The sequence below is a fragment of the Globicephala melas genome, chromosome 16 (genome assembly GCF_963455315.2).
Source record: "Globicephala melas chromosome 16, mGloMel1.2, whole genome shotgun sequence".
NCBI classification, from domain to species: Eukaryota; Metazoa; Chordata; class Mammalia; order Artiodactyla; family Delphinidae; genus Globicephala; species Globicephala melas.
Genome location: NC_083329.1, coordinates 77921685 through 77946336, shown reverse-complemented (window position 1 = coordinate 77946336; position 24652 = coordinate 77921685). Strand labels below are relative to the sequence as shown.

Below are 24652 nucleotides of genomic sequence, written 5' to 3'. Positions count from 1 at the left end.
TATTCCTGTCCTGCCCCTAGGTCCTTCAGAACTTTTTTTTTTTTTAGATTCTATATATATATATAGTTAGCATACAGTATTTGTTTTTCTCTTTCTGACTTACTTCACTCTGTATGACAGATTCTAGGTCCATCCACCTCACTAAAAATAACTCAATTTTGTTTCTTTTTATGGCTGAGTAATATTCCATTATATATATGTGCCACATCTTCTTTATCCATTCACAAATAAATGGAAAGATATTCCATGATCATAGATTGGAAGAATTAAAACTTGTTAAAATGTCCATATTACACAAAGCAATCTACAGATTCAGTGCAATCCCTATCAAAATACCAATGGCATTTCTTACAGAAATAGAACAAACAACCCTAAAATTTGTATAGAATCAAAGATCCCAAATAGCCAAAGCAACCTAGAGAGAGAAGAACAAAGTAGGAAGCATCATGCTTCCTGATTTCAAACTATATTACAAAGCTACAGTAATCAAAACAATATGGTTTTGGCAAAAAAACATACACATAGATCAGTGGAACAGAATAGAGCCCCGACATAAACCCACGCATATGTGGTCAATTAATTCACAACAAAGGGGCCAAGAATATACAACAGGGAAAGGACAGTCTCTTCCACAAATGGTGTTGGGAAAACTGGACAGCCACGTGCTTAACATGAACGAAACTGGACCACTAACTTATGCCATACACAAAAATCAACTCAAATGTGTTAAAAAAACTTGAACATAAGACCTGACACCAGGAAACTCCTGTAAGAAAACATAAGCAGTAAGCTACTTGACATCCGTCTCGGGGTATGATTTTTTGGATTTGATACCAAAAGCAAAGGCAACAAAAATAAACAAGTAGTACTATAGCAAACTAAAAAGCTCTGCACAGCAGGGGAAACTAGCAACAAAAGGAAAAGGCAACCTACTGAAAGGGAGAAAATATTTGCAAAATCATGTATCTGATAAAGAGTTAATATCCAAAATATATAAAGAAATCAAACAACTCAATAACAAAAAGCCAAAGAAGCCAGTTTTAAAAAATGGGCAGAGTATCTGAATAGACATTTCCCTAAAGAAGACATACGGGTGGTGAACAGGTACATGCAAAGATGCTCAACATCACTAATCATAAGGGAAATGCAAATCAAAACCACAATGAGATATCGCCTCATATATGTTAGAACAGCTAGTACTGAAAAAAAGAAATAACAAGTGTTGGCAAGGATGTGTAGAAAACGGAACCCTTGTGCACTGTTGATGAGAATGTAAACTGAGGCAGCCACTACAGAAAAACGTTTGGAGGTTCCTCAAAAAATTAAAAATAGAACTAGCATATGATCCAGCAATTCCACTTCTGGGTACTCATCCAAAGGAAATGAAAACACTAACTCGAAAAGATATATGCACCCCCATGCTCCCTGCAGCATTATTTACAATAGCCAAGACATGTAAGCAACCTAAGTGTTCGTCAGTGAATGAATGGATAAAGAAAATATGGTATCTATATACAATGGAATATTACTAGCCATTAAAAAGAATGAAATCTTGCCATTTGTGACAACACGAATGAACCCCAAGGGCATTACACTAAGTGAAATAAGTCAGACAGAAAAAGACAAATACCATAAGGATCTCACTTATCTAAAATAAACAAAAAGAACTGAATTCATAGATACAGAGAACAGATGGGTGGTTGCTAGAGGTGGGTGGTGGGAGGTGGCTAAAACGAGTGAAGGTGATCGAAAGGTGCAAACTTCTGCTTACAAAAAAATAAGTCTTGGGGATGTAATGTACAGCCTGGTGACTATAGTTAATAATACTGTATTGTATATTTGAAAGTTGCTAAGAGTAGATTTTTCTTTTTTAATAAATTTATTTATTTATATATATATTTTTGGCTGCATTGGGTCTTCATTGCTGCACGTGGGCTTTCTCTAGTTGTGGCGAGCTGGGGCTACTCTTTGCGGTGCACAGGCTTCTCATTGCAGTGGCTTCTCTTGTTGCGGAGCATGGGCTCTAGGTGCGCGCACTTCAGTAGTTGTGGCACGTGGGCTTCAGTAGTTGTGGCATGTAGGATCAGTAGTTGTGGCTCACGGGCTCAGCTGCTCCGCGGCATGTGGGATCTTCCCGGACCAGGGCTCGAACCCATGTCCCTGCACTGGCAGGCGGATTCTTAACCACTGCACCATCAGGGAAGCCCCTAAGAGAGATCTTAAAAAGTTCTCATCATAAGAAAAATTTGTAACTATGTCTGGTGATGGATATTAACTAGACTTGTGTTGATCATTTTGCAACAAATACATATACTGAATCATTTTATTGTATACCTGAAGCTAATATAATGTATGTCAATTATATCTCAAATAAATAAATAAATAAATTTAAAGAAACTGCCCTCTGAGTTGAACTAATTAAATTCTTCAAGTAAAAGAAACAATGTTTCCAATAACTGGGAAGAGCTCTAAGGTTGAAGCTTAATTAGTAAAAATCAATACCTTAAAACACTATAGGAAAGCTGGTCTAAGAGAGAATTTTGGCAACAAGTAGCAATGTCTAAGGGGAGATAGAATAATTGGAAGATATAAAGCACTCTGGTCACATCCTACCTGAATGAGGCAGCTCTCAAAAACACCCACCACCTCCCATTGCTGTAATCAAATTCAATGCCCGAACCAAGTACGGTTCAGATTGTTTTTTAGGTGCCTTGTCATATCAGGAAGGAGGTTCCTAGCTGGTGGCCACAAGAATTCAAACCACTCTAATGAGCTAACACCCATCAAACATGAATCAATAGACATTCTGGTTTATACACTCCACAAGGGCAGCATTAGGACCCAAAAGCTAAGTCCTAGACCCTCGACTGTGTGAGGCTGGTTTGGGTTAATCATGTGTCTTTCTCCTGGCAACAACGACCTCTTCCCCTTGGGATACTTTACTTTCTTCTAAAACTTTAATAGTGATAAAGTTTGGAAGGACTGATACCAAATAAGTTTCAGAGAAAGAAATGATAGGATGTAGTGAGTGCTTGGATATGAGAATTGAGGATTAAAGCCCACGATTCTGGTTTGGGTGCCTGAGAAAAAGGAGATACTATGACCCAAGACTGAAAATACCAGAGGAGATGAGAATGGGTGGGCTGGAGATGCTATCACCATAGAACGCCCAGGGGACATCCCAAGGGGAGGAGTTCAGTAGGTGGCTGAAGTGTGTATGGGGTTCATAAGAAACCTGGGCTGCAGTAAACAGGTGGTAATAGATGAAACTGTCTAGGAAGAATGAGTAAAATAAACAGAAGGCTGGGTATCAGATCCTAATGATTAACGTTTAAGGGGAAAACGAAAGAGGAGATAATGAAGTTATGTACTGGGAAGAAGGACTGGGCCAGATTAAGCTGAACCAGAAGAATGCATATCATATAAGCTAAGAGAAAACCGCAGTCAACTAGGGTAAGGACTCCAGGTAAGTGTCCCCTGGAGGTGGCAGTTAGGTCACTGGGAATCTTTGCAATTATAGTTCCAAACGAACCATACCAAAGTAAAAGCTATAGTGACCTCAGAAAAGCTTCACCTTGAAACTACAAATCTGGCAAATATGATGACAAATCAAGTAATTCTCTGTCCAGTCCAGTCAACTGACCCTTGGCACCTGTACTCTGCCCGGCACCCAACTCCATTTTGTTTGACTGGGTTGTGATATAACATCAACAATGTTGACTAAACTGAGTAATTACCAGAAAAACTCATTGGCCCAAAAAGTGATCCTGCTTTTTTATTCACTCAACTGATAACCAGCTGTTTTTGTTATGAGAGGAGGGAGGGGTTCTACCTTCTCCACCTCCCCTGCAGCTGCTCCATGGCACAGTTAAATTTCTATTCCCCACTTCTCTCCCATGCCTACTTTCTACTCTCATACAGAGTAATCACAAAGCCAGGAATCTCTGCGGATGCGAAACAGCTTCTTTATGGCAACTCCCTGCTAAAATCATAAAACCAAAGGAAAAGGTAGGAAAGAACAGCACGGTGTAGGCTGGAAAAATGAGCTCTCATCAGTCCTCTCACCCACAACGTAAGTGAGCTATGTGCAGCCTGTGCTGTCCACTCTTCCGTGCCCTATTTCTAACTCGTCATCCAAACCAACAGAGTAGCTTAAACATACACAGTACTTTTGTACCTGTAACTGTAACGATTTCTTGTGGACTGGAGAAATGACTACCTCTAAAGAATTTCAACTTTCATAAAAAATAAGTATATAAGTACCCATGATACTAACAATACTGTCTCTAGTGACTCGTGTTGAATGAAAATAGTCTTTTTATTGAAATTAGTTTCAGGTTTCAGGTGCACTAAGAGAAATATGAAATTAGAGAAATAAATATTTTAAAAGAAACACACAGCAGTCTCCATTTAAATTTGTGACCCCCAGTGAGATTTATGCTTTAGTGAGTCACACGACGAAAACAGTGCAAGAGCCCTGCTTAGCTGACAAGCCATACTGCTGACGTTACTCTAGCCGACTGTGAAGTGTGGAAGGAATAAGATGATGAACAAATCAACCACTTCTCCCTCGCAACTGGGATCAACGATCTGTTCTTCGGGCATACTCTGCTGATGGTAGGCAGGCAGGCAAACCCATCCATCACTATCATGTTTTCTGTGCAAATAAGCCCAATTAGGCTTGAGGCAGCAAAAATGAGTATCTATATAAAATTAAACAGGTTTTCAACAAAAATAGGATTTTGTGTAAAAGGAAAGAATATGTTATCTTTAAAAGTTTTTTTTCTTTTAATAAAAGCTAATATATATTTATTTCAGAACATTTAGAAAATAGATACACAGAGAGAAGAAAATAAAAATCATCCATAATCCTACTCCCCCAGATGCGGACACTATTAAATAACTGCGTTTATAGAAGGAAAAAACTTTATTCAGATGTAATGAAAAACCAAAAGCTAGTTTAGCTTAAAGCATCAAGGGAAATAAAGATCACAAGGCTTTAGCCAGTAGAAGTCTTAATAACTGAAACGGCCACTACCTGACTTGGCTGAGTCCATTCCGTCCTGAGTACCTACTGCCATATATACCATCCTGAACACTGGCAAGGAAGGCAGCTCCTTGCCCCAACCTAATTTTTATTCTGAAAAGCTTCAAACCTACGGAAGTTGAAATTACCACCCAAATCCCCTAGACTCACCAACTGTTAACATTTGGCAACATGTGCCTTTTTTTTTAACTTTTTGGCCGCGCCGCACAACAGGCGGGATCTTAGATCCCTGACCAGGGATCAAACCTGCACCCCCTGCAGTGGAAGCGTGGCGCCTTAACCACTGGAGCGCCAGGGAAGTCCTGGCCACATGTGCTTTATCTCTGTCTCTAGACACACATTCTTTTCTGTTGTTCTTTGTTGTTCAATCACTTGAAAGTAAAATACATTTCACCTTGACTTCAGCATGTATTTCCTAAGGACATGGACATTCTAAGAGAAAGTAATGTTTTTTTGTGGACTCATCAAACACTGTAATTCTTTCTACAAGGCTGACCAAGATAATGGAGCAGGCGCCATAAGACTGTGATTAGCCTGAAGTTAGTATTACAGCTTATCTTCTTTCTCCTTGCCCCACACTGTGACTCCTTCCTCTTGGAGTTTCTCTACCTGCGCACCGCTGACATCTGGGGCCAGATAATTCTCTGCTGTGGGGACGTGTCCTGTATGATGTGGGATGTTCGAAACATCCCTGGCCTCTGCCCACAAGATGCCAGCGCTGCTCCACACGGGGTTGTCCCCAGACACTGCTAAGTGTCCCCTAGGGCCAAACGGCCCGGGGGAGAGACACCGCTTTTGCAGAACCACGAGTCCAGAGGAGGACCGGCAGTGAAGAAGCCAGCGCACAGTTCTTTACCGAATGCTCACCATGTGGCGGCATGTTTTAAACATTCTCCATCTAGGAAATCATTTATGCCCTAGCGTAACCCTCTGAACTGGGGGCCTCTGACAAAGGAGGGAAGAGACGCAGTGAGCCGAAGGAGCTTGCTCCAGGTCACAGAGCCACCGAGTGGCAGCGAGGGACTCAACCTCACCCACAGGCGGCTGCTCAGGCACCTGCACCCGAACGTGATGCCCACGCTGCCTTCCAGGCGCGGCAGCCTTTCCTTTCCTATTCGTGCCAACCCGCGTGAGCGGTCTGTGAAAATCAACCCTCCAGCAGGCTCCAGACCTTTCTGGAGAGCACCTAACGCGGCGCTTGTGCTCCTGGTCCCCTCAGAGTCACACTCCTCTCCCCTGGGAATCACAGAGTCTGAGTGAGGTTCTGCCCATGCTGGTTCTGAGTAGAAAGGCAGGACTCTCACCGATGACTCGCTTCAACCCTAAAGGAGCGGACCAATCAGTGCAGGAAATCTGCTTACAGCTGTGCCTGGGACACAGCAAGCTAAGCAGAATATCAGTGCTGGCTCTTCTATCCTCACTTGGACATAAGCTGCTTTAAGGGCAGGGATCTTTGTACTACGTCTCAAATAGCCCCCGTGCTTGGCATATACTAAGTTCTCAATAAATATTTTCTGAGTCAATGAGTAAACAAACCAAAGAGAAGCTTCCTTCAAAAACTGAGATCCAACACTTGGCCAGTACTACTTAGTTGAGCCACTACTTTTAATTAAGAGTAAGAGATACCTTTGATGGTACATACTTCATTTAACAAGGAAGAAAGTTCATATATGAAATTTTAAAAGGTCATACATATAGGTAAATAGGCATTCTCATATAATGTTGATGATTATTCAAATTGATACAAACTGCTAAACTGTCCTCCAGAAAGAAATTATCTGCATCAAAAATGTGCAGAAATTTGAACCAACAATTCATCCTAAGAAAATAACCAGTTATGTACACAAAACAGAGTGTAAGGATGGTCACTACAGTCTTTTTTATAACACTGAGAAACTGGAAAATTTTTTCCAGTATGTTTTAGTTTTGCTTTTCTGTAAAATGCTTTTAAACAGAGGTACCCATAGGTGAAACAAAGGAGCTCCCTTTAACAGTCACAGAATTAACATGCAAAGTTTAACTACCTGTACTCAACTCCAAAGATACACAGCACCTTATAAAATGTGTGACTTTGCTGTTGCATAAATGTGAACAGCAACCCACACGCCTGGTGGTAGAAAGATGTTTCCTGGTTAGCCAGCAGGGCTGGTCAATCATCCAGCTTCCACATCTTAATTCAGCGTTCATGTCGCCGGGGGAACTTGTCAACTAGAGCTCATCTAAAGTGACCGCCAGAGATGACCGGGAAACTGACCCCTACACTGTGGTTCCAAAGCATGCTGTTCAGAAATGTACTCAGACAAGACTGCAATAGCCTGGAAAGGCTGAGGCTGACGGATGAACAATGTGTTCATGTCCAGCTGTGTAATACACAGTGTAATACAAACACATTTGGGCTTAACTCCAGGGCTGATGAGGGCACCTGGCAGCTGAGGTGGTCCCTACCTAAGAGTTATGTTTTCAAACATCTTCCACTACTTGGAGAAGTTTTATTCATCTTGGAAATGTGACAGATCTCTTTGCCATTATCCTGTTTGCACTTCCCTCCACCCCCCTATTCTTTAGATAAGCAAACTATTTGATTTACTCAAATGGTACCTGTGCCTGGTCTTTCTATCAACCACACCTATTACTATCCTTTGTCACTAGAGCACTCATGCAGTCCTCTACTCCACTAAATAAACCATGGTAACATGCAACGCTTTTCAAAGTGAGGTTTGGAACCTTTGGGGTACGATGTAGCTCTCTGGAGGGAGGAATGCAGAGTGCTACAGCTCAGTACATCCCCGCTGGTAGCCTCATCCACCACTCTGGAGAGCTGTCCTGGCAGGAGAATATGCAGTGTCTGCCTCTGGAAGCACATCCTCAGGCCGACAGCAGCCTGCACTGGGACCAGAGTCTCTTTACTACAGCCTGTACCTCTGGTAAGATGAACTGCTCCACAGGCTTGTACCACAGCTTGTTCACCTGCACCCCACAGCTCGGAGGACTGAAGCGAGCAATGAAGAGGGCCTCCTACAGATCGGGGGGAAAAAGACAAGAAGAAATACCCTATGTCAGACACGGCACATGCAGCAAGTTTTCAAGTTACGTGTTGGTCAGCTAAATTCTCAGTGGCCCCGACCACAGTCACTAACATTGTTCTACTGCGGTTTAGGCATCATTCGGGTTTTCTAGTGCAATCATGGTTATTAAATAAAGCTACTGAAGATAATCAAAGTTGTCATGAAGTTCTAAAACACTAAATATAATCCAGATAACCTTAAAAAAAAAAAGACACCTTGAAATGAGGAGCATTAGGGGAAGTGTAAGGTGTTAAATTAAGCCGACTTATTAGGCTTAGCCGCAAAGGGTTAAGAATAAACTGAAAGATCACAGATTTCTACATAGAACAAAGGTACTCAGGAATCCCCCTTCAAAAAGAACCTTTAGAAGAACAAACAAAAACAAAAAAGGAAACATAAAAGAGAACTGATCCTCATTATGTCTATTGTTTGCTTTGGGCCCTTACTTCTTGTTTTGGGCAAGAACACTTCCTTGTTCTCACACCTATTCTAGACACCGATTTGCCACAGGGGACGCTGCTGTTAAAGCCACCAAGACCATGCAGAAGTTCAGAATGAAGGGGGTTAATGAGTTAGCGTAGTTCTTCCATTAACATCAGCTCTTGGCAACGCTAGGGTAATATTTTTTTACATCGTGACTCCCTGTGAACCCATTATGATCCACCTGGGATTAGGCCTTCCTTGAGGACAAAGATTAACCTCTCCTTGGGTGAAAACATGGCAACTAAAAGTGAAATCAACATGACCAAAATACTGTACATCTGAACCAAACAACTTGAATGACAACTCAAACATTATGAATAGTTTAAAAAAAGACTATATATACTAAGAAAATTAAGTATCAAGAAACATTCAAGATTGATCCTAATTTCTAGATAAGGTTGACAGTGGAATTCAGAGTACTGCTATTCCAGTTACCTATTTGAGCTTCGATATCAATGAAACCTTTAACCACAATAATATATGAACTCCTATACTTGAGTAACATGACAAAGCTTTTCTCACTGGAATCATCACTAAGATGTGTTCCCTCTCTTATATTTATATTTACGTCATTAAGCACATTTACAAACTACATAAATTCTTTAGAGGACAAAGGACTAGGATAAACTGCAAACAAGAAATTTAACCTTTATTTGTGTGTTTATCGCTGACTGTAACATTGTACCCTGTTAGTAACAACCAACATTAACAATAATACAGGGGGACTTCCCTGTGGTCCAGTGGTTAAGAATCCAACTTGTAATGCAGGGGACGCTGGTTCAATCTCTGGACGGGGAACTAAGATCCCATATGCCACGGGGCAACTAAGCCCGTGTGGCGCAACTACTGAGCCCGTGCGCCACAAGTAGACAGCCTGTGCACCACAACTACAGAGCCCATGTGCCCTGGAGCCTGTTCACAACTACAGAGCCCACACATCCTGGAGCCCGCACACTGCAACTACTGAGCTCACAGGCTCTGGAACCAGCATGCCACAACAAAGAGCCCGCATGCCGCAACTAAGACCCCGTGTGCCACAACTAAGACCCGACACAGCCAAGAAATAAATAAATATAAAAACATTTTAAAAGACGCCTAAAAAAAATGAACAGAGTTCTGCTTCCAGTGATATCAAGACCAATTCTCCTATAGACAACAATTATGAACAGTAGACAAAACATTTAAAAAAAAGAAAGAGCTGAAGGCACTGGGATGCACACAAAGCCGGCAGAAACTGGAGGAAAAGCAATACCAAGGAGATGAGAAAGACACTGGGTGTGCTTCCCCCACTTTTTGTTTTTTAATGACTCTTTGTCTGAGGCATACCTCAGGGGGCACCTAAATTCTGAAATAAAAACTGCAGTCTTTCTGTTTGCAAAGCAGAAGGCAGGGTGGAGACAAACACATCAGCTAACAAGTGAGGAAGAAAACCCCAGAAAGGAAAGGGTCACAGACAGAATCCTCAGTTCTTCACATAAATTCTGTCCTAATCTGTGGCTGACTCACGAAGTACATACTTAAAACAGAATCCAAGCAGCCCATCTAAGTCCAAAAGAATAGACTAGAGATTTCAGCTGCTGCTCACTACAAGGAAGACAGCGTTTAGAGTCTGTGCCCAGCTAATTTAACTGACTGCTAAAAGAAACAAACAAAAAATCAATACTCCTCAAAGAATATAATAGGATCCAGAGATCCTATAATGAATTATTCGCAATATCTAGGATATAATCCAAAGTTACTCGATGTAAGATAAAACAGGAAAATGTTACCATGTGCAAGAGAAACAATGATAATCAATGAAGACAGGCCAAGATGACTCCAATTTAGAATAGCAGACACAGGATTTTAAAACTCTTATTACAAGTAAGGTCAAGCCCACAGAGAAAATATGCTCAAAATGAATTTAGAAAAATAGTAAATTTTAGAGAAATATAAATTACAAAAGAGAATTAAATGGAAATTCTAGAACTAGAGAGTACAATATCTAAAAAAAAAATTCACTGGCTAGGCTTAACAGATTTGATATGACAGAAGAGTCAATAAATTTGAATACTGATTAACAGAAATTATCAAATTTGAAAAGAGAGAAAAAACTGAAAAAAAGAAAGAACAGTTTTGTGATCTGCAGGACAGTACCAAAAGGTCTAACATACATGTGGCTGGAATCCCAGAATGAGTAGAGAGAAATGGGGCTGGGAAAAAATTTTTGAAGAAATAAGAGCTGAAAGTTTCCCAAATTTGGTAAAAGACATAAATTTATGGATTGAAAAACTTGGCAAACCTTGAGCAGAACAAAGAAAAACCACACCAAGGTACAACACAGCCAAACTGCTTAAAACCAAATACATATAAAGAGAAAAATCTTAAAATTAGCCAGGAAAAAAACAAAACCCATATTACATACATCATACACGGGAACAACATAAGGAAGGTTGACTTCTCACCAGAAAAAATGGAGGCCAGAAAACACTGGAATGACATCTTCAAAATATTGAAAAGAAAAAAAAGTCAACCCAGAATTTCAATAGCCAGAAAATATCCCACAAAAATAAAGGAGGGGAAGAATAAATGCAAATTAAAAACATTTTCAGAAAAATGAAAACTAAGCAAAATCATCACCAGTCAACCTGTACTACAAAAATTGGTAAAGGATTTGATTTGGGCCAAAGGAGACATTCAGGAGGAATGAAGAGCACCAGAAATGGTAAGTAAGTGGGCAAATATAAAAGGCTTTTTCCTCTAAATTACTTTAATACAGTTAGCTGTTTAAAGCAAAAATTGTAACACTGTGTTGTGGGATTTATAGCACATATAGATATAAGGCATATGACAACTAGAGCAAAGACAGGGGATGGTAAATGGAATTATATAATGGCAAGGTTCTTATATTTTACATGAAGGGGTACAACGTTAACTTAAAGAAGACTGAAAAGTTCAGGATATATATTGTAATTCTTATGTCAACCAAGCTCCCACAAAGTAATAGTACAAAGAGCTGTAGCTAAAAGAACAACAGAAAAGTTAAAATGGAATTGTAAAAAATACTCTATTAACCCGAAAGCAGGCAGGAAACAGAGGAAAAGAGAAACAAATAAAAAAAAGTAGAACAGAAAACAAATAGCAAAATGAAAAACTGAAATCCAACCACTTTAATAAATGCATTAAATATAAATGGAATAACCCTCCATGTAAAAAGCAGAGACTCCCAGACTGGATAAAAAGGAAGACCCAACTACATGCCATGCACAAGAAATACAATTTCCAGCAATATATAAAGAATAATATGTTGTGATCAAGAGGAATAGGAAATTGATTTAACACTGCAAAGTTAATAAATGTAATTCATCACAGTAACAGAATAAAGGAGGAAAAACCCTGGAAACATTCCAGATGCCCATCAACAGAACACATAAACATCATATATTGTTGGAATACAACTTCGCAATTAAAAGAAGGAAAAGGAAAAATTCACTGATACAATGACATGGATGAGTTTCAAAACCATTATGTTGGGTGAAAGAAGCCTTACACAGGAGAGTGCTTAGTATATGATTCTATTTATACATAAAATCCTACAACAGGCAAAACTAGTCCATGTTAAAAAAAAAAATAGAACAGTGGTTGCCTCTAGGTAATGGGGTTGGGTAATGGGAGTTTGGATTACACAGGTTTACACAGTTTAAACAACCGAATGCACCTTATACTGTAAATTTTTTTAAACCATAAACAAATATTAAAGTCTAGTTAATTATATGCACACTAAAATGTTTAGGGTTGAAGGGTACTGATGCCTGTAAGTTAATCTAAAATACATTTTAAAAAAAAGATAGATCAATGAATGACTATAGACGTCATAAAGCAAATACAGCAAAATATTGTAGAATTTAGGTGGTGGATATACGGGTGCTCATTGTATAATTCTTTCAAGATTTCTGCAGTTTAAAACCCAGGGACAGATCTTTTCAAATACAATTCCTTGCTACACTCCTTCAGATACACTCTGTGAACAAATTAGGTTTTCTCAAATATCAGAAACAGTAACCCTAGCTGTTTTAAACTTTTATTCCCTCTACACCCTTATTACAAAAAAGATTTAAAGCAGCTGTTAGCCTGTATTATGGTGATAGACTTTTAGGGTTGGAAGAAAGAGGCAATAAGACTTGCTTATACCTGTAAGTCCCAAACTTTAAATATTCGTTATCAACTTTTGAAATTCCTTAGGATTTAGGGGATTTTAGGTTGGAAATTTCTAATCTGGTCCAACTCCTCCTTTCCTAGGTATAACACATTTATTCATTAGAATTCTCTCCTCAAACTAGCACTGTAATACATTACACTATAATGTGTCTAATCAGTAAGGGAAGAAAGGTGGAAGTCTCCCAACCTACTCATTGCCATGAGGAAAAGCTGATGATTTTGAAAGAGAAAAAGTGGGGAAAAGCATGTACGAAGCAGTGCATACCTCCTGTTCTGCTTGATAAAGCTTGACAGTGATGTTCCTCTGGAAACCCACATCACTGGCATCATAAAACACCCCGAGGCTGGTAATAACGATTGGATAGAGAACTCGGAAGCTCACGCTGACAACTCGGTCCTCAGAGAGCCCTGATGAAGTGTCTTCCAAAAGACTGAACGCCTCAATTTCCTGATTCAAAACTAAGGAATTAACGAGAAAAGGAGTTTTACATAATCAAACGAAAACAAACTTTTATTTTACTAATATGAAGTGGGCTTGATAGCAAAATCTAGATAATTATACGTTATATAATTCTTTCACAAATGGCAATAAATTTTTAAAGTGCTTCAGAAATATGGCTGCTTCCAGAAAAAAAAAAAACCTCATTTTGAAATTTAAGAATGAAGTTTTCAACCACATCTAAGTAAAATATTTAAGAACTACTTTAATAAACTTTTTTTATACATGTGTGCGTCTGTATGTATAAACGCTACAGGGGAATATTAAATTTAAAGGCATCTATTAGGAAAGGTTGGATAAATGGGGATAATAAAAACAGTACTAATTGCAGTCATAAATAATGAGTAAATTTAGTCTTGCTCTGCAAATTCCAAAAATCCCACGTCTTGTTGAGCAATTTTTGTGATGTCGGGCAATTATCACAGTACGAAAGTAACTGAAATCACTTCAACTAACAAGACAAGCACATCAAACACAGTAAGCATTTCTGACCACCTACTATGTGCCACCTCCCATCATATTTAATCTTTACAACTACTCTATGTGGTTGTGACATTATCTCCAGTTTACAGATTAAGAAAATGAGGCCCAGAGATACATCTGATTAAGGTCACAGAAAGTGGCAGAGCCAGGAATCAAACCCAGATTTATTGACTTCTAATTCAGTGCTTTTTCTATCTCCCCAGAGCTGTCTAATCAAAGCCAAAAACAGTCCTTTTTGGAAAATTTTCTCAATTACCATAAATGAATCAGGATAGATTACATGAAGCAGCTAATATGGCTGAGAATATCAGTGTCACCTTGAGAAATAACATAAAAACTTATTTTAAAAGATTATTTTATCAAAGTTCTTTGTATTTTTTTAGAGCTGTGGTTTTCCAACTTTACAGATCACACAACCCAGTTAAAAACATTTGTACACATATTAATGTCATATTTATGTACAAAATATACACATATTAATGTCAGTTAATATATTCAATATTAATAAAGATTACATTTAATTTTCAGATAAAAATAAATCCTGTTTTCTTCCCATACTCCAGCAGATCATTTGGATCCCTACTTTAGAGTTCCTAGAACGCTATTTTACACTTAGTAGATGCTCAATAAAATGTGACTAAATGGAATTGATGGCTCCTTCCCAATTACACACATGAGCAGGAGGGAAAAAAGGAGGATACAGATTTTGTCATGGGCTGGGGCAAGCACTGGCCGGAGAGTCTAGACTCCAAATATACTGGATAATAACAAAAGTTTTTCTCTTTAATATACTCAGTAAATAGGATATCCAAAGTGAAGCATGTCCATTAAAGGCAGTAGGTTAAGCACATTATAACACAACTATTTTCTACCTAAAACAAATGCTCCTTGAACTTCAAGCTACCTGGACACAAGAGAGCCTGCTGCTTTGATAATGCTATTAATCAAACTTCTATACATCCAAGAGTATCATGATGATTAATGTTCACGGCGACCTTAAGGTATTTAAATAAATCTAAATGCCATTTAAATTATCAAAGAGATAAAATTAGGTTCAATGGTAATTTAGTTATATCTATTTTTAAAAATTGGTAACCTAGGTATTATATATATGAAAATTTTCTATTAGTGAAAAACTCCACTCTTTTACCATTAATGAATAATAGCACTTAAAATAGTAAAAGTCTGGTTAATCTAAAGGTAAGGTTTCTTAAAATTTGGTTTGGCTTGGTTTTGGATTTCAAACATAATTTGTTCTAGGCTACTCTTACATCATCAGTGATACAATATTTTATTAGGTTCATGGTCCCTTTGGGACCCCAGTGAAAGCTAAAGCACCCTCTCCCCAGAAAAAAACAATCATACACAAAATTTTGCTTACACTGTTAACTAAATTCATAGACATCCTAAGTAAGATACCTCTGCTTTACAATGCAGACCTGAAAATATGGTCCAATTCATTAAAAAATATGATTGCAACCCTATTTTACAAAAAGGCAGGTCCTTTAAAAATAACAATATTAAATACTGAACATGTCCCAGGAACTATTCTAAATATTTCATATGTATCAACGTATTTCATCCTCAAGTCAGTCCCTATAAGGTAAGTACTGTTTACCCCCAGTTTACAGATGACGAAACTGAGGCACAGAGTAGTAAATAATTGTTCGAAGGTCATACAGCTAGAAAATGATGCAGCCTAGACTTAAAGCCAGGAGGCCTGACTCCAGAACCCACGCTCTTAACCATTACACTACTGCTGCCTACAAAGGCAAGGTGCACATAATTATAGAGGTGTGACAAATCTTAAAACACCTGAAGTCATAATCAGTACATTTAAGATTTGCGAGAGTTTCATCTCCCTTAGAACCACAGCTGAACATAATGGGAAATGCTAATAAATAAAGATATACAGGTATAGAGTTATTAACTTTCTAAAATTGGTTCCCTGGTAAAACGGAGAACCTAACTAGGATCACCTTTCTTCATCCTCATCAGAACTACCACAAATTTTTAACTGTAAGGAATAAAAAAATATTACTTGTATTTTCAATTTTTTTTACTATTTGTTTCTCTTGCAGAAGCTTAGGCAATAATTCTTAGAGAAAGCTGAGTCACAATATTTGTATCAAGGCTATTATAAACCAGCAGGCTGGTGAAATCAGCAGTTTTCCTTAAGTTTAAACTTCAGTAACTCAGGATTTGTCTATGCTTAAGGAATTTCCAGATGCGTTTGAATCATACTGAAAAATAAACTCTCCTGGATCCTAAAATTACATATCTATCTATGAAGAGTCTTCACAGATGCCCAGAGTGGTTAGTCTGTCAGGAAGGATGAAAGCTACATTTTGAGGCAAGTTTGATTTTAGTCCGCTAAAAGCAGACCACGGTACTTATTCAGCTCAACAACTCTTCCTCAACATCAAACCTGTGCAGTAATCCCCCGCTCCCCAACCTGCCATCTGTGGTTTTGCTTTTCAGTTACCCACAGTTAACTGTGGTCCAAAAATATTAAATGGAAAATTCCAGAAATAATTCGTAAGTTTTAAACTGCATGCTGTCCTGAGCAGCATGATGAAATTTCATGCCATCTATCTCCACCCTGCCTGGGATGTGGCCCATCCCTTTGTCCAGCATATCCCACCGGTGAGTCACATAGTAGCCACCTCAGTTGTCAGACCAACCCTCGAGGCATCAGAGTGCTTGTGTTCACGTCACCCTTATTTTACTTAACTAAGGCCCCAAAGCGCAAGAGTGGTGATGCTGGCAATTCGGATATGCTAAAGAGAAGCCATGAAGTGCTTCCTTCAAGTGAATGGGTAAAAGTTCTCCACTTAATAAGGAAAAAAAAAATCATATGCTGAGATTGCTAAGATCTACCGCAAGAATATTCTGTGAAGTTGTAAACAAGGAAAAAGAAATTTGTGCTAATTTTGCTGTCACACTTCAAACGGCCAAAGTTATGACTACGTGCAGGAAAAGTGCTTAGTTAAATGGAAAAGGCATTAAATTTGTACAATAAGATATTTTGACAGAGAGAGACCATATTCACATAAATTTTATTATAGTATGTTGTTGTAATTGTCCTATCTTACTATTACTTACTGTTATTAATCTCTTACTGTGCCTAATTTATAAATTAAACTTTATCATCAGTATGTATGAACAGGAAAAAACACGGTATACACAGGGCTTGGTTCTAGCAGGATTTCAGGCATCCACGGGGGGGTCTTGGAATGTATCCCTCGTGGGTAAAGGAAGACCAGTGTATACAGCAGTCGTAAGGCTGAGGAAAAAGAAGACTTACCTGGATTCGTGATGTTGAGTAGTTTGCAGGAATAAGGATCTTCCCTGTCTTCCACAGGCACCTCACAGCCATGAGCACCTATTATGAACTTCACAAGCACACTGAGAGATGTGTTGGCATTAACATCAGTTACTGACCTTCACCTTGCACATGCATGTTTCCTCATGCCCATTTCAGAGCTTTTACTTTGAGACACTAGTATTTATTAGGATTAATAATAACTTAATTTTTTTTTGCGCGCGGTACGCGGGCCTCTCACTGTTGTGGCCTCTCCCATTGCGGAGCACAGGCTCCGGATGCGCAGGCTCAGCGGCCATGGCTCATGGGCCCAGCCGGTCCGCGGCATGTGGGATCTTCCCGGACGGGGGCACGAACCTGTGTCCCCTGCATCGGCAGGCGGACTCTCAACCACTGCGCCACCAGGGAATCCCCTAACTTAATTCTTCTAGTCTAGCAAAAAGGGGGAACAGGCAAACTAGGAGTTGCTAACTACCAAGTGACTTATGTGTAAGCCCTCTACTGCAGGACTACATTAAAGCAAGAGTGGGTACGTTCGGCCTGGCCACCAGCAAATGCTCATGCCATTTAACAGCAAACTACGGTAAAGACAACTTCTTATGCCCACACGTAAAAACACATCTATACCTGCAATCTCCTTCACTCGCTTTCTTCTATTTCACAAAGTGTTCCTTTTGCTTGAGCAGTCTTTCTACCCCAGAAGAGGACCCCTCCTCTCGTAGACCTTGCTTCACTAGCCACCTGTAACCCATGGCTCCTTCCCTACACATTATAAATACAATGAAGTCTGACATTAATTTCTATCCACCTACCATCCGTCCTTGTCCCCATCACTTCCTTTACAGTGAAGTCCTACAAAGGAACATCTAAAACTGCAGCCTCTGGTTTCTCATTTCCCACTCATTTTATAAAACGGAAATTTTAGCTTCAGTACCCACCACTTCCACCGAGATGTCTACCACCAATACAACTAGCAATCTGCTGTTCAGTCAACAGACACTCTTCAACTCTTCCCTACTTGACTTCTCTGGGGCTTGACAATGCAGGTCTCCTTAGAAAGCTCTCTTTCTCCACGTGGCCCTGCTCAGTGGGATCCCTGACTTCCTGCCCAGCTCATCCATTAGAGTGGATATTCCCCCAGGGCTTTGTCCTGGGATCGCTTCTCACTCGGCTCACTCTTTCCACTTGCTCTCCCTGGACAATTTCTATCCCCAAAGCTTCAACCAGCCTGGGAATGATTCCTGAATTAGCATTTCTAGTTTAGACCCAACTTCTAAGGAAAAGATCCATGAATTAATCGTACATCTTCACCTAGACGGCCCACAGACAGCTGTGTACTACAGTCTGCTGCTACTGGGTCATGAGGGCCAACTGCAAAATTTTCAAGAATTTTGTGAGCTGGTTATTAAGCACAGCTTTTATTAAAAATTAAATTTATAAACTTACAATGAAATACATTCTATTAAAAACAAAGGAAATAAATGCTCAAATTCATCATTTCTTATTTATTTCTCTATCATCTCTGATGTTATATGTATCCACTGTATCTGTATGATGGGGATATTATAATGGTGTGCCACTGCCTATCTTCCCCAACTCTGTGTTCAGAGACATCACATTAGTCGCTTGAAACTGGCCATGGTGGGAACACTTAAAGCATGGAAACTGGCAAGCACTACAAGTAAGGGTTTGATTTATTGTTCTGTTGATTGTCTAGACTTAAAGTGATGGAGAAAATGTTAGTATTGCAGATCAAACTTAAAAATGTGACATGTTTGTGGCCATTCCATTGTGAATAGTACAAAAAATTGAGGAAATACTCTTCCATTGTTCAAAACCTATCATCTGATTCAGCAAAGACGTCACTTCATTGACTAAGAGTAGAGTTCTGTCACATACCTTAGTTGTCACTTTAGTCTTTAAAGGAAATATTCATGTCAGAACTACACTCTCGTCAACCGCAGCCACAGGTTGGTTATAGATACAGAAGTCTGGCAAACAATGACGCATTCTGAGAATCAATATGGAAGTTATAATAGAGAGCATTATATACCTATTATCTGTCAATTATGTGCCCCAGTCTTCATATCAATAAAATTTATAATAAACATATACATACATATAAGCATGCTTTTCTTCAGAGAGTCAGTGAATAAACATTTACCAGCACCAGGTACATGCAGATACCTCAAACTCAACAAATCACAACTAAGCTCCTTCCCCAAGAAACCTGCTCTTCTCATCTAGTATCAATACATTTTGTCTTAATTGATGATTTCATTATTCTCCAAGTTAGAAAGCTAGCAACCATCCTAGAGTCCTCTTCCTCGTTCTACATTCAATTACCTAATTTCCTTAAAAGGTCACCACTTTAGACAAGGACTGCTAAGGGGCTGAGCTAAATAGGTCTCACCGGCTCCCTGAACTCTCAACACGTTGTTCTGCACAATCTGGTCACTGCCTACCTCTAACAGTTGTAACAGTTATAAGCCCTCCCTTCTTTCCTTTTTATATGATAATCTCTCTCTCTCTGCTTCTCTTTCCTTCCCTAAGTGCTCTCTCTCACACTCACCCACAAACACATATACTCCCTACCCCATAATCTCTGCACTCCAGATACACAGAACTGTATGGAATTTCCCAAACACTCCAAGCTATTTTGTATCTATTTAATTCATAGCACATATAACATTTTATTACACTATTACATCTATTTCCTTCTACTAAACTCCAAGCCTCCATAAAGACTCAGGCTATATGGTATTTATCTATGTATTCTACTATACATAGTATACTACCTGTATACAGAGGATACTTAATAAATACTTGTGAAATTGACAACTTACAGCTTCACTACAAAGGCTTTTAATTAAATAGCGTCCTTGAAATATATGTGGAGTCTGGCTCCTTCAGTGAAATGCAAGACCTGAAAGTAAGCCATAACCACAGAAATGAAAACGGTTTCTTTTACGAACAGCCAATTAAGGCAGAATACCTTTTATAAACAACTAGCATTTAGAATAAAAGTATAAACAGAAATGAATAAATGTGTTAAATTATTGCAGATATTTACCAAATTTGTTTTTTTTAAGCTATCTTCAATAGTTTTACTAGATCCACAAAATTACTCTGCCCCAGGAAGAAGTTTCCGGCTAATATCTACTTTTATATAGGTATCCCATCATTTTTATAAAACAAATCAACAAGCTTACTAAATTTAAAATAAGAATGCTATGATAACAAATAAATTACTGATGAATGCCTGAATGTTAATTCTACTCATTATATTTAGCTCTGAGTCATTCCCTCAATAGTTTTTGAGTGTCCTACTCTGTGCCAAGTTAGGTTCAAGGTGCTGGAAATACATCAATGAAAAAAGCTGAAGCCCCTATGATCATAAAACACAGTCCAGTGAGGAAAGACAATTTATAAATATACAACTAAATATAATAAACGTGCTAGTTGGTGATATGTATTATAAAGAAAAATAAAGTCAAGTAAGGGAAGACAGAGTTGGAATAGCGCTATGATATCTAAACAGAGACCTGAAGAAAGTGAGGAAGTGAGCCATGAGGACATGCAGTGGAGGAATGGTACAGGCAGGGGGAACAGCAAGTGCAAAGGTCCTGAGGCAGGAGCACATTTAGGGTACTGAAGCACAGTGAGGTGGCCAGGGCAGGAAAGTAGATGTAGATAAGGTCAAAGACCACAGTAAAGACCTGGGATTTCACTCGGAGCAAGAAGAGAAGTCAGTGGAGGAATATGAACAGAAAACTGACATAATTTGACTCATTTTAAAAGGATCACTCTGGCTACTGTATGGAAAATAAAACACAGGGGATCAAAGGTGGAAGCAGGAAATTGAGATACGGAAGCGTCTGCAATAATCTAGGTGAGGGGTAATGGTGGCCTAGACCAGGATGGTGGTTCTGATAGCTGTGGTAAAGGTGTTGAGAAGTTGGATTCTGTATACAATGTAAGGTAGCACCGAGAAGATATCCTAATGGATCCGATGTGGCATATGAGACAAAGAAAGATCAAGATAACACTGTACTGTAAATTGTAAAAACCTCGTATTTTCCTGACACCTCAACATCCCCACAAACAGGCTGAAGCATCCCGCCCCGATGACCAGGTCCACTTGGGTGACAAGGCTGGTCCCTGCCACAAGTTCCCCTTCTTGCCCTCCCCTGACACTGACCTCATGACATTCAAACCCAACAGTGAAATACCTCACACCTTCTGCTTGTCCTCTCCACCCTGACCCCAAATAAAGACCCCTGCCCACGGGTCCTCACTCTCTCTCGGCTCCCCACCTGCTTCGGCGAGCCCGCTCCTTGGACCCTCTTCCCATTTGGCCCCCTGTGTGGTGTGCCGGGCCTCCGTCTCTAGGACCTGTGAGCATGACAGATCCTTTCACTTCCAATGCCTCTCCCAGTGTAATTCCCATTGCCGTGCTGGAGCGACCCTTACAGATGCAATAAAGGGGACTCACTCATCCACTCACAGCTCAGACACCAAAGTTTTCATCTGAGCAACTGCAAGAGATGGGTCATTACTTTCTGAGATGGGAAAGGCTAGAGGAAGTGCAGGTTTTCAAGGTGGTTCTGAGGGTAGTGATGACTCTGAGGCCTTTTTTTCACTTGCTGGGTAATAGGTTCTATTATCATTGCGATCCTGAACTAGAGAAACCTGTCTTGAAAAGGAATGAAAGCTGCTATGAGTGGCTCAAGGGTAAGATGGTGGAAGAGTAAGACGCGGAGATCACCTTCCTCCCCACAGATACATCAGAAATACATCTACACGTGGAACAACTCCTACAGAACACCTACTGGACTCTGGCAGAAGACCTCAGACCTCCCAAAAGGCAAGAAACTCCCCACGTACCTGGGTAGGGCAAAAGAAAAAAGAATAAACAGAGACAAAAGAATAGGGACGGGACCTGCACCAGTGGGAGGGAGCCGTGAAGGAGAAAGGTTTCCACACACTAGGAGCCCCTTCGCGGGTGGAGACTGCGGGTGGCGGAGGGGGGAAGCTTTGGAGCCGCGGAGGAGAGCACAGCCACAGGGGTGCGGAGGGCAAAGCGGAGAGATTCCCGCACAGAGGATCCGTGCCGACCAGCACTCACCTGCCCGAGAGGCTTGTCTGCTCACCCGCCGGGATGGGCGGGGCTGGGAGCTGAGGCTCGGGCTTCGGTCGGAGCGCAGGGAGAGGACTGGGGTTGGCGGCGTGAACACAGCTTGCACGGGGTTAGTGCACCACGGCTAGTCGAGAGGGAGTCCAGGAAAAGCCTGGACCTGCCAAAGGGGCAAGAGACTTTTTCTTCCCTCTTTGTTTCCTGGTGTGCGAGGAGAGGGGATTCAGAGCGCTGCTTAAAGGAGCTCCAGAGACGGGCGCGAGCCACGGCTAACAGCGCACACCCCAGAGACGGGCATGAGACGCTAAGGCTGCTGCTGCCGCCACCAAGAAGCCTGTGTGCGAGCACAGGTCACTGTCCACACCTCCCCTCCCCAGAGCCTGTGCAGCCCGCCACTGCTAGGGTCCCGGGATCCAGGGACAACTTCCCCGGGAGAACGCATGGTGCGCCTCAGGCTGGTGCAACATCACACTGGCCTCTGCTGCCGCAGGCTCACCCCACATCCGCACCCCTCCCTCCCCCTGGCCTGAGAGTCCCCAAAGCAGCTTCTCCTTTAACCCGTCCTATCTGAGCGAAGAACAGATGCCCTCCCACGACCTACACGCAGAGGCGGAGCCAAATCCAAAGCTGAGCCCCGGGAGCTGTGCAAACAAAGAAGAGAAAGGGAAATCTCTCCCAGAAGCTTCAGAAGCAGCAGATTAAAGCTCCACAATCAACTTGATGTGCCCTGCATCTGTGGAATACCTAAACAGACAATGAATCATCCCAAATTGAGGAGGTGGACTTTGAGAGCAAGATTTATTTTTTTTCCCCCTTTTCCTTTTTGTGAGTGTGTATGTGTATGCTTCTGTGTGAGATTTTGTCTGTATAGCTTTGCTTCCACCATTTGTTCTAGGGTTCTATTCGTCCGTTTTTGTTTTTTTTTTTTACTTTAAAAAAAATTTTTTTCTTAATAATTATTTTTTAATAACTTTATTTTATTTTATCTTACTTTATTTTCTTTTATCTTCTCTCTTTCCTTCTTTCTTTCTTTCTTCCTTTCTTTCTACTTTTTCTCCCTTTTATTCTGAGCGTGTGGATGAAAGGCTCTTGGTGCTGCAGCCAGGAGTCAGGGCTGTGCCTCTGAAGTGGGAGAGCCAACTTCAGGACACTGGTCCACAAGAGACCTCCCAGCTCCACGTAATATCAAACGGCGAAAATCTCCCAGACATCTCCATCTCAACACCAACACCCAGCTTCACTCAACGACCAGCAAACTACAGTGCTCGACACCCTATGCCAAACAACTAGCAAGACAGGAACACAACCCCACCCATTAGCAGAGAGGCTGCCTAAAATCATAATAAGGCCACGACACCCCAAAACACACCACCAGACGTGGTCCTGCCCACCGGAAAGACAAGATCCAGCCTCATCCACCAGAACACAGGCACTAGTCCCCTCCACCAAGAAGCCTACACAACCCACTGAACCAACTTTAACCACTGGGGACAGACACCAAAAACAACGGGAACTACAAACCTGCAGCCTGCAAAAAGGAGACCCCAAACACAGTAAGATAAGCAAAATGAGAAGACAGAAAAACACACAGCAGATGAAGGAGCAAGATAAAAACCCACCAGACCTAACAAATGAAGAGGAAATAGGCAGTCTACCTGAAAAAGAATTCAGAATGATAGTAAAGATGATCCAAAATCTTGGAAATAGAATAGACAAAATGCAAGAAACATTTAACAAGGACCTAGAAGAACTAAAGATGAAACAAGCAACGATGAATAACACAATAAACGAAATTAAAAATACTCTACGGCTTCCCTGGTGGTGCAGTAGTTGAGAGTCTGCCTGCCGATGCAGGGGACACGGGTTCGTGCCTCGGTCCGGGAGGATCCCACATGCTGCGGAGCAGCTGGGCCTGTGAGCCATGGCCGCTGAGCCTGCACATCTGGAGCCTGTGCTCCATAACGGGAGAGGCCACAACAGTGAGAGGCCTGTGTACAGGAAAAAAAAAAAAAAAAAAAAAACTCTAGAAGGGATCAATAGCAGAATAACTGAGGCAGAAGAACGGATAAGTGACCTGTAAGATAAAATAGTGGAAATAACTACTGCAGAGCAGAAAAAAGAATGAAAAGAACTGAGGACAGTCTCAGAGACCTCTGGGACAACATTAAATGCACCAACATTCGAATTATAAGGGTTCCAGAAGAAGAAGAGAAAAAGAAAGGGACTGAGAAAATATTTGAAGAGATTATATTGACAACTTCCTTAATATGGGAAAGGAAATAGTTAATCAAGTCCAGGAAGCACAGGGAGTCGCATACAGGATAAGTCCAAGGAGAAACACGCCAAGACACATATTAATCAAACTGTCAAAAATTAAACACAAAGAAAACATATTAAAAGCAGCAAGGGAAAAACA

At 40.5% G+C, this 24652-nt stretch overlaps 1 protein-coding gene across 4 annotated transcripts in view; it reads right to left on the bottom strand.

Moving 5' to 3' along the window:
- Positions 1 to 24652, bottom strand: part of B3GALNT2 (beta-1,3-N-acetylgalactosaminyltransferase 2) — a 59082-nt gene that overhangs the window by 16839 nt on the left and 17591 nt on the right. For 3 of the 4 annotated variants that reach the window (XM_060286179.2, XM_030839459.3, XM_060286181.1), the window contains exons 3-5: positions 17082 to 17182; positions 13058 to 13251; positions 7967 to 8062 (exon numbers count right to left, since the gene is read on the bottom strand). In XM_060286179.2, the coding sequence (XP_060142162.1) occupies positions 7967 to 8062; positions 13058 to 13251; positions 17082 to 17182 (391 nt within the window). The remainder of the gene's footprint in view (positions 1 to 7966; positions 8063 to 13057; positions 13252 to 17081; positions 17183 to 24652) is intronic. The other variant, XM_060286180.2, reaches the window with a different exon arrangement.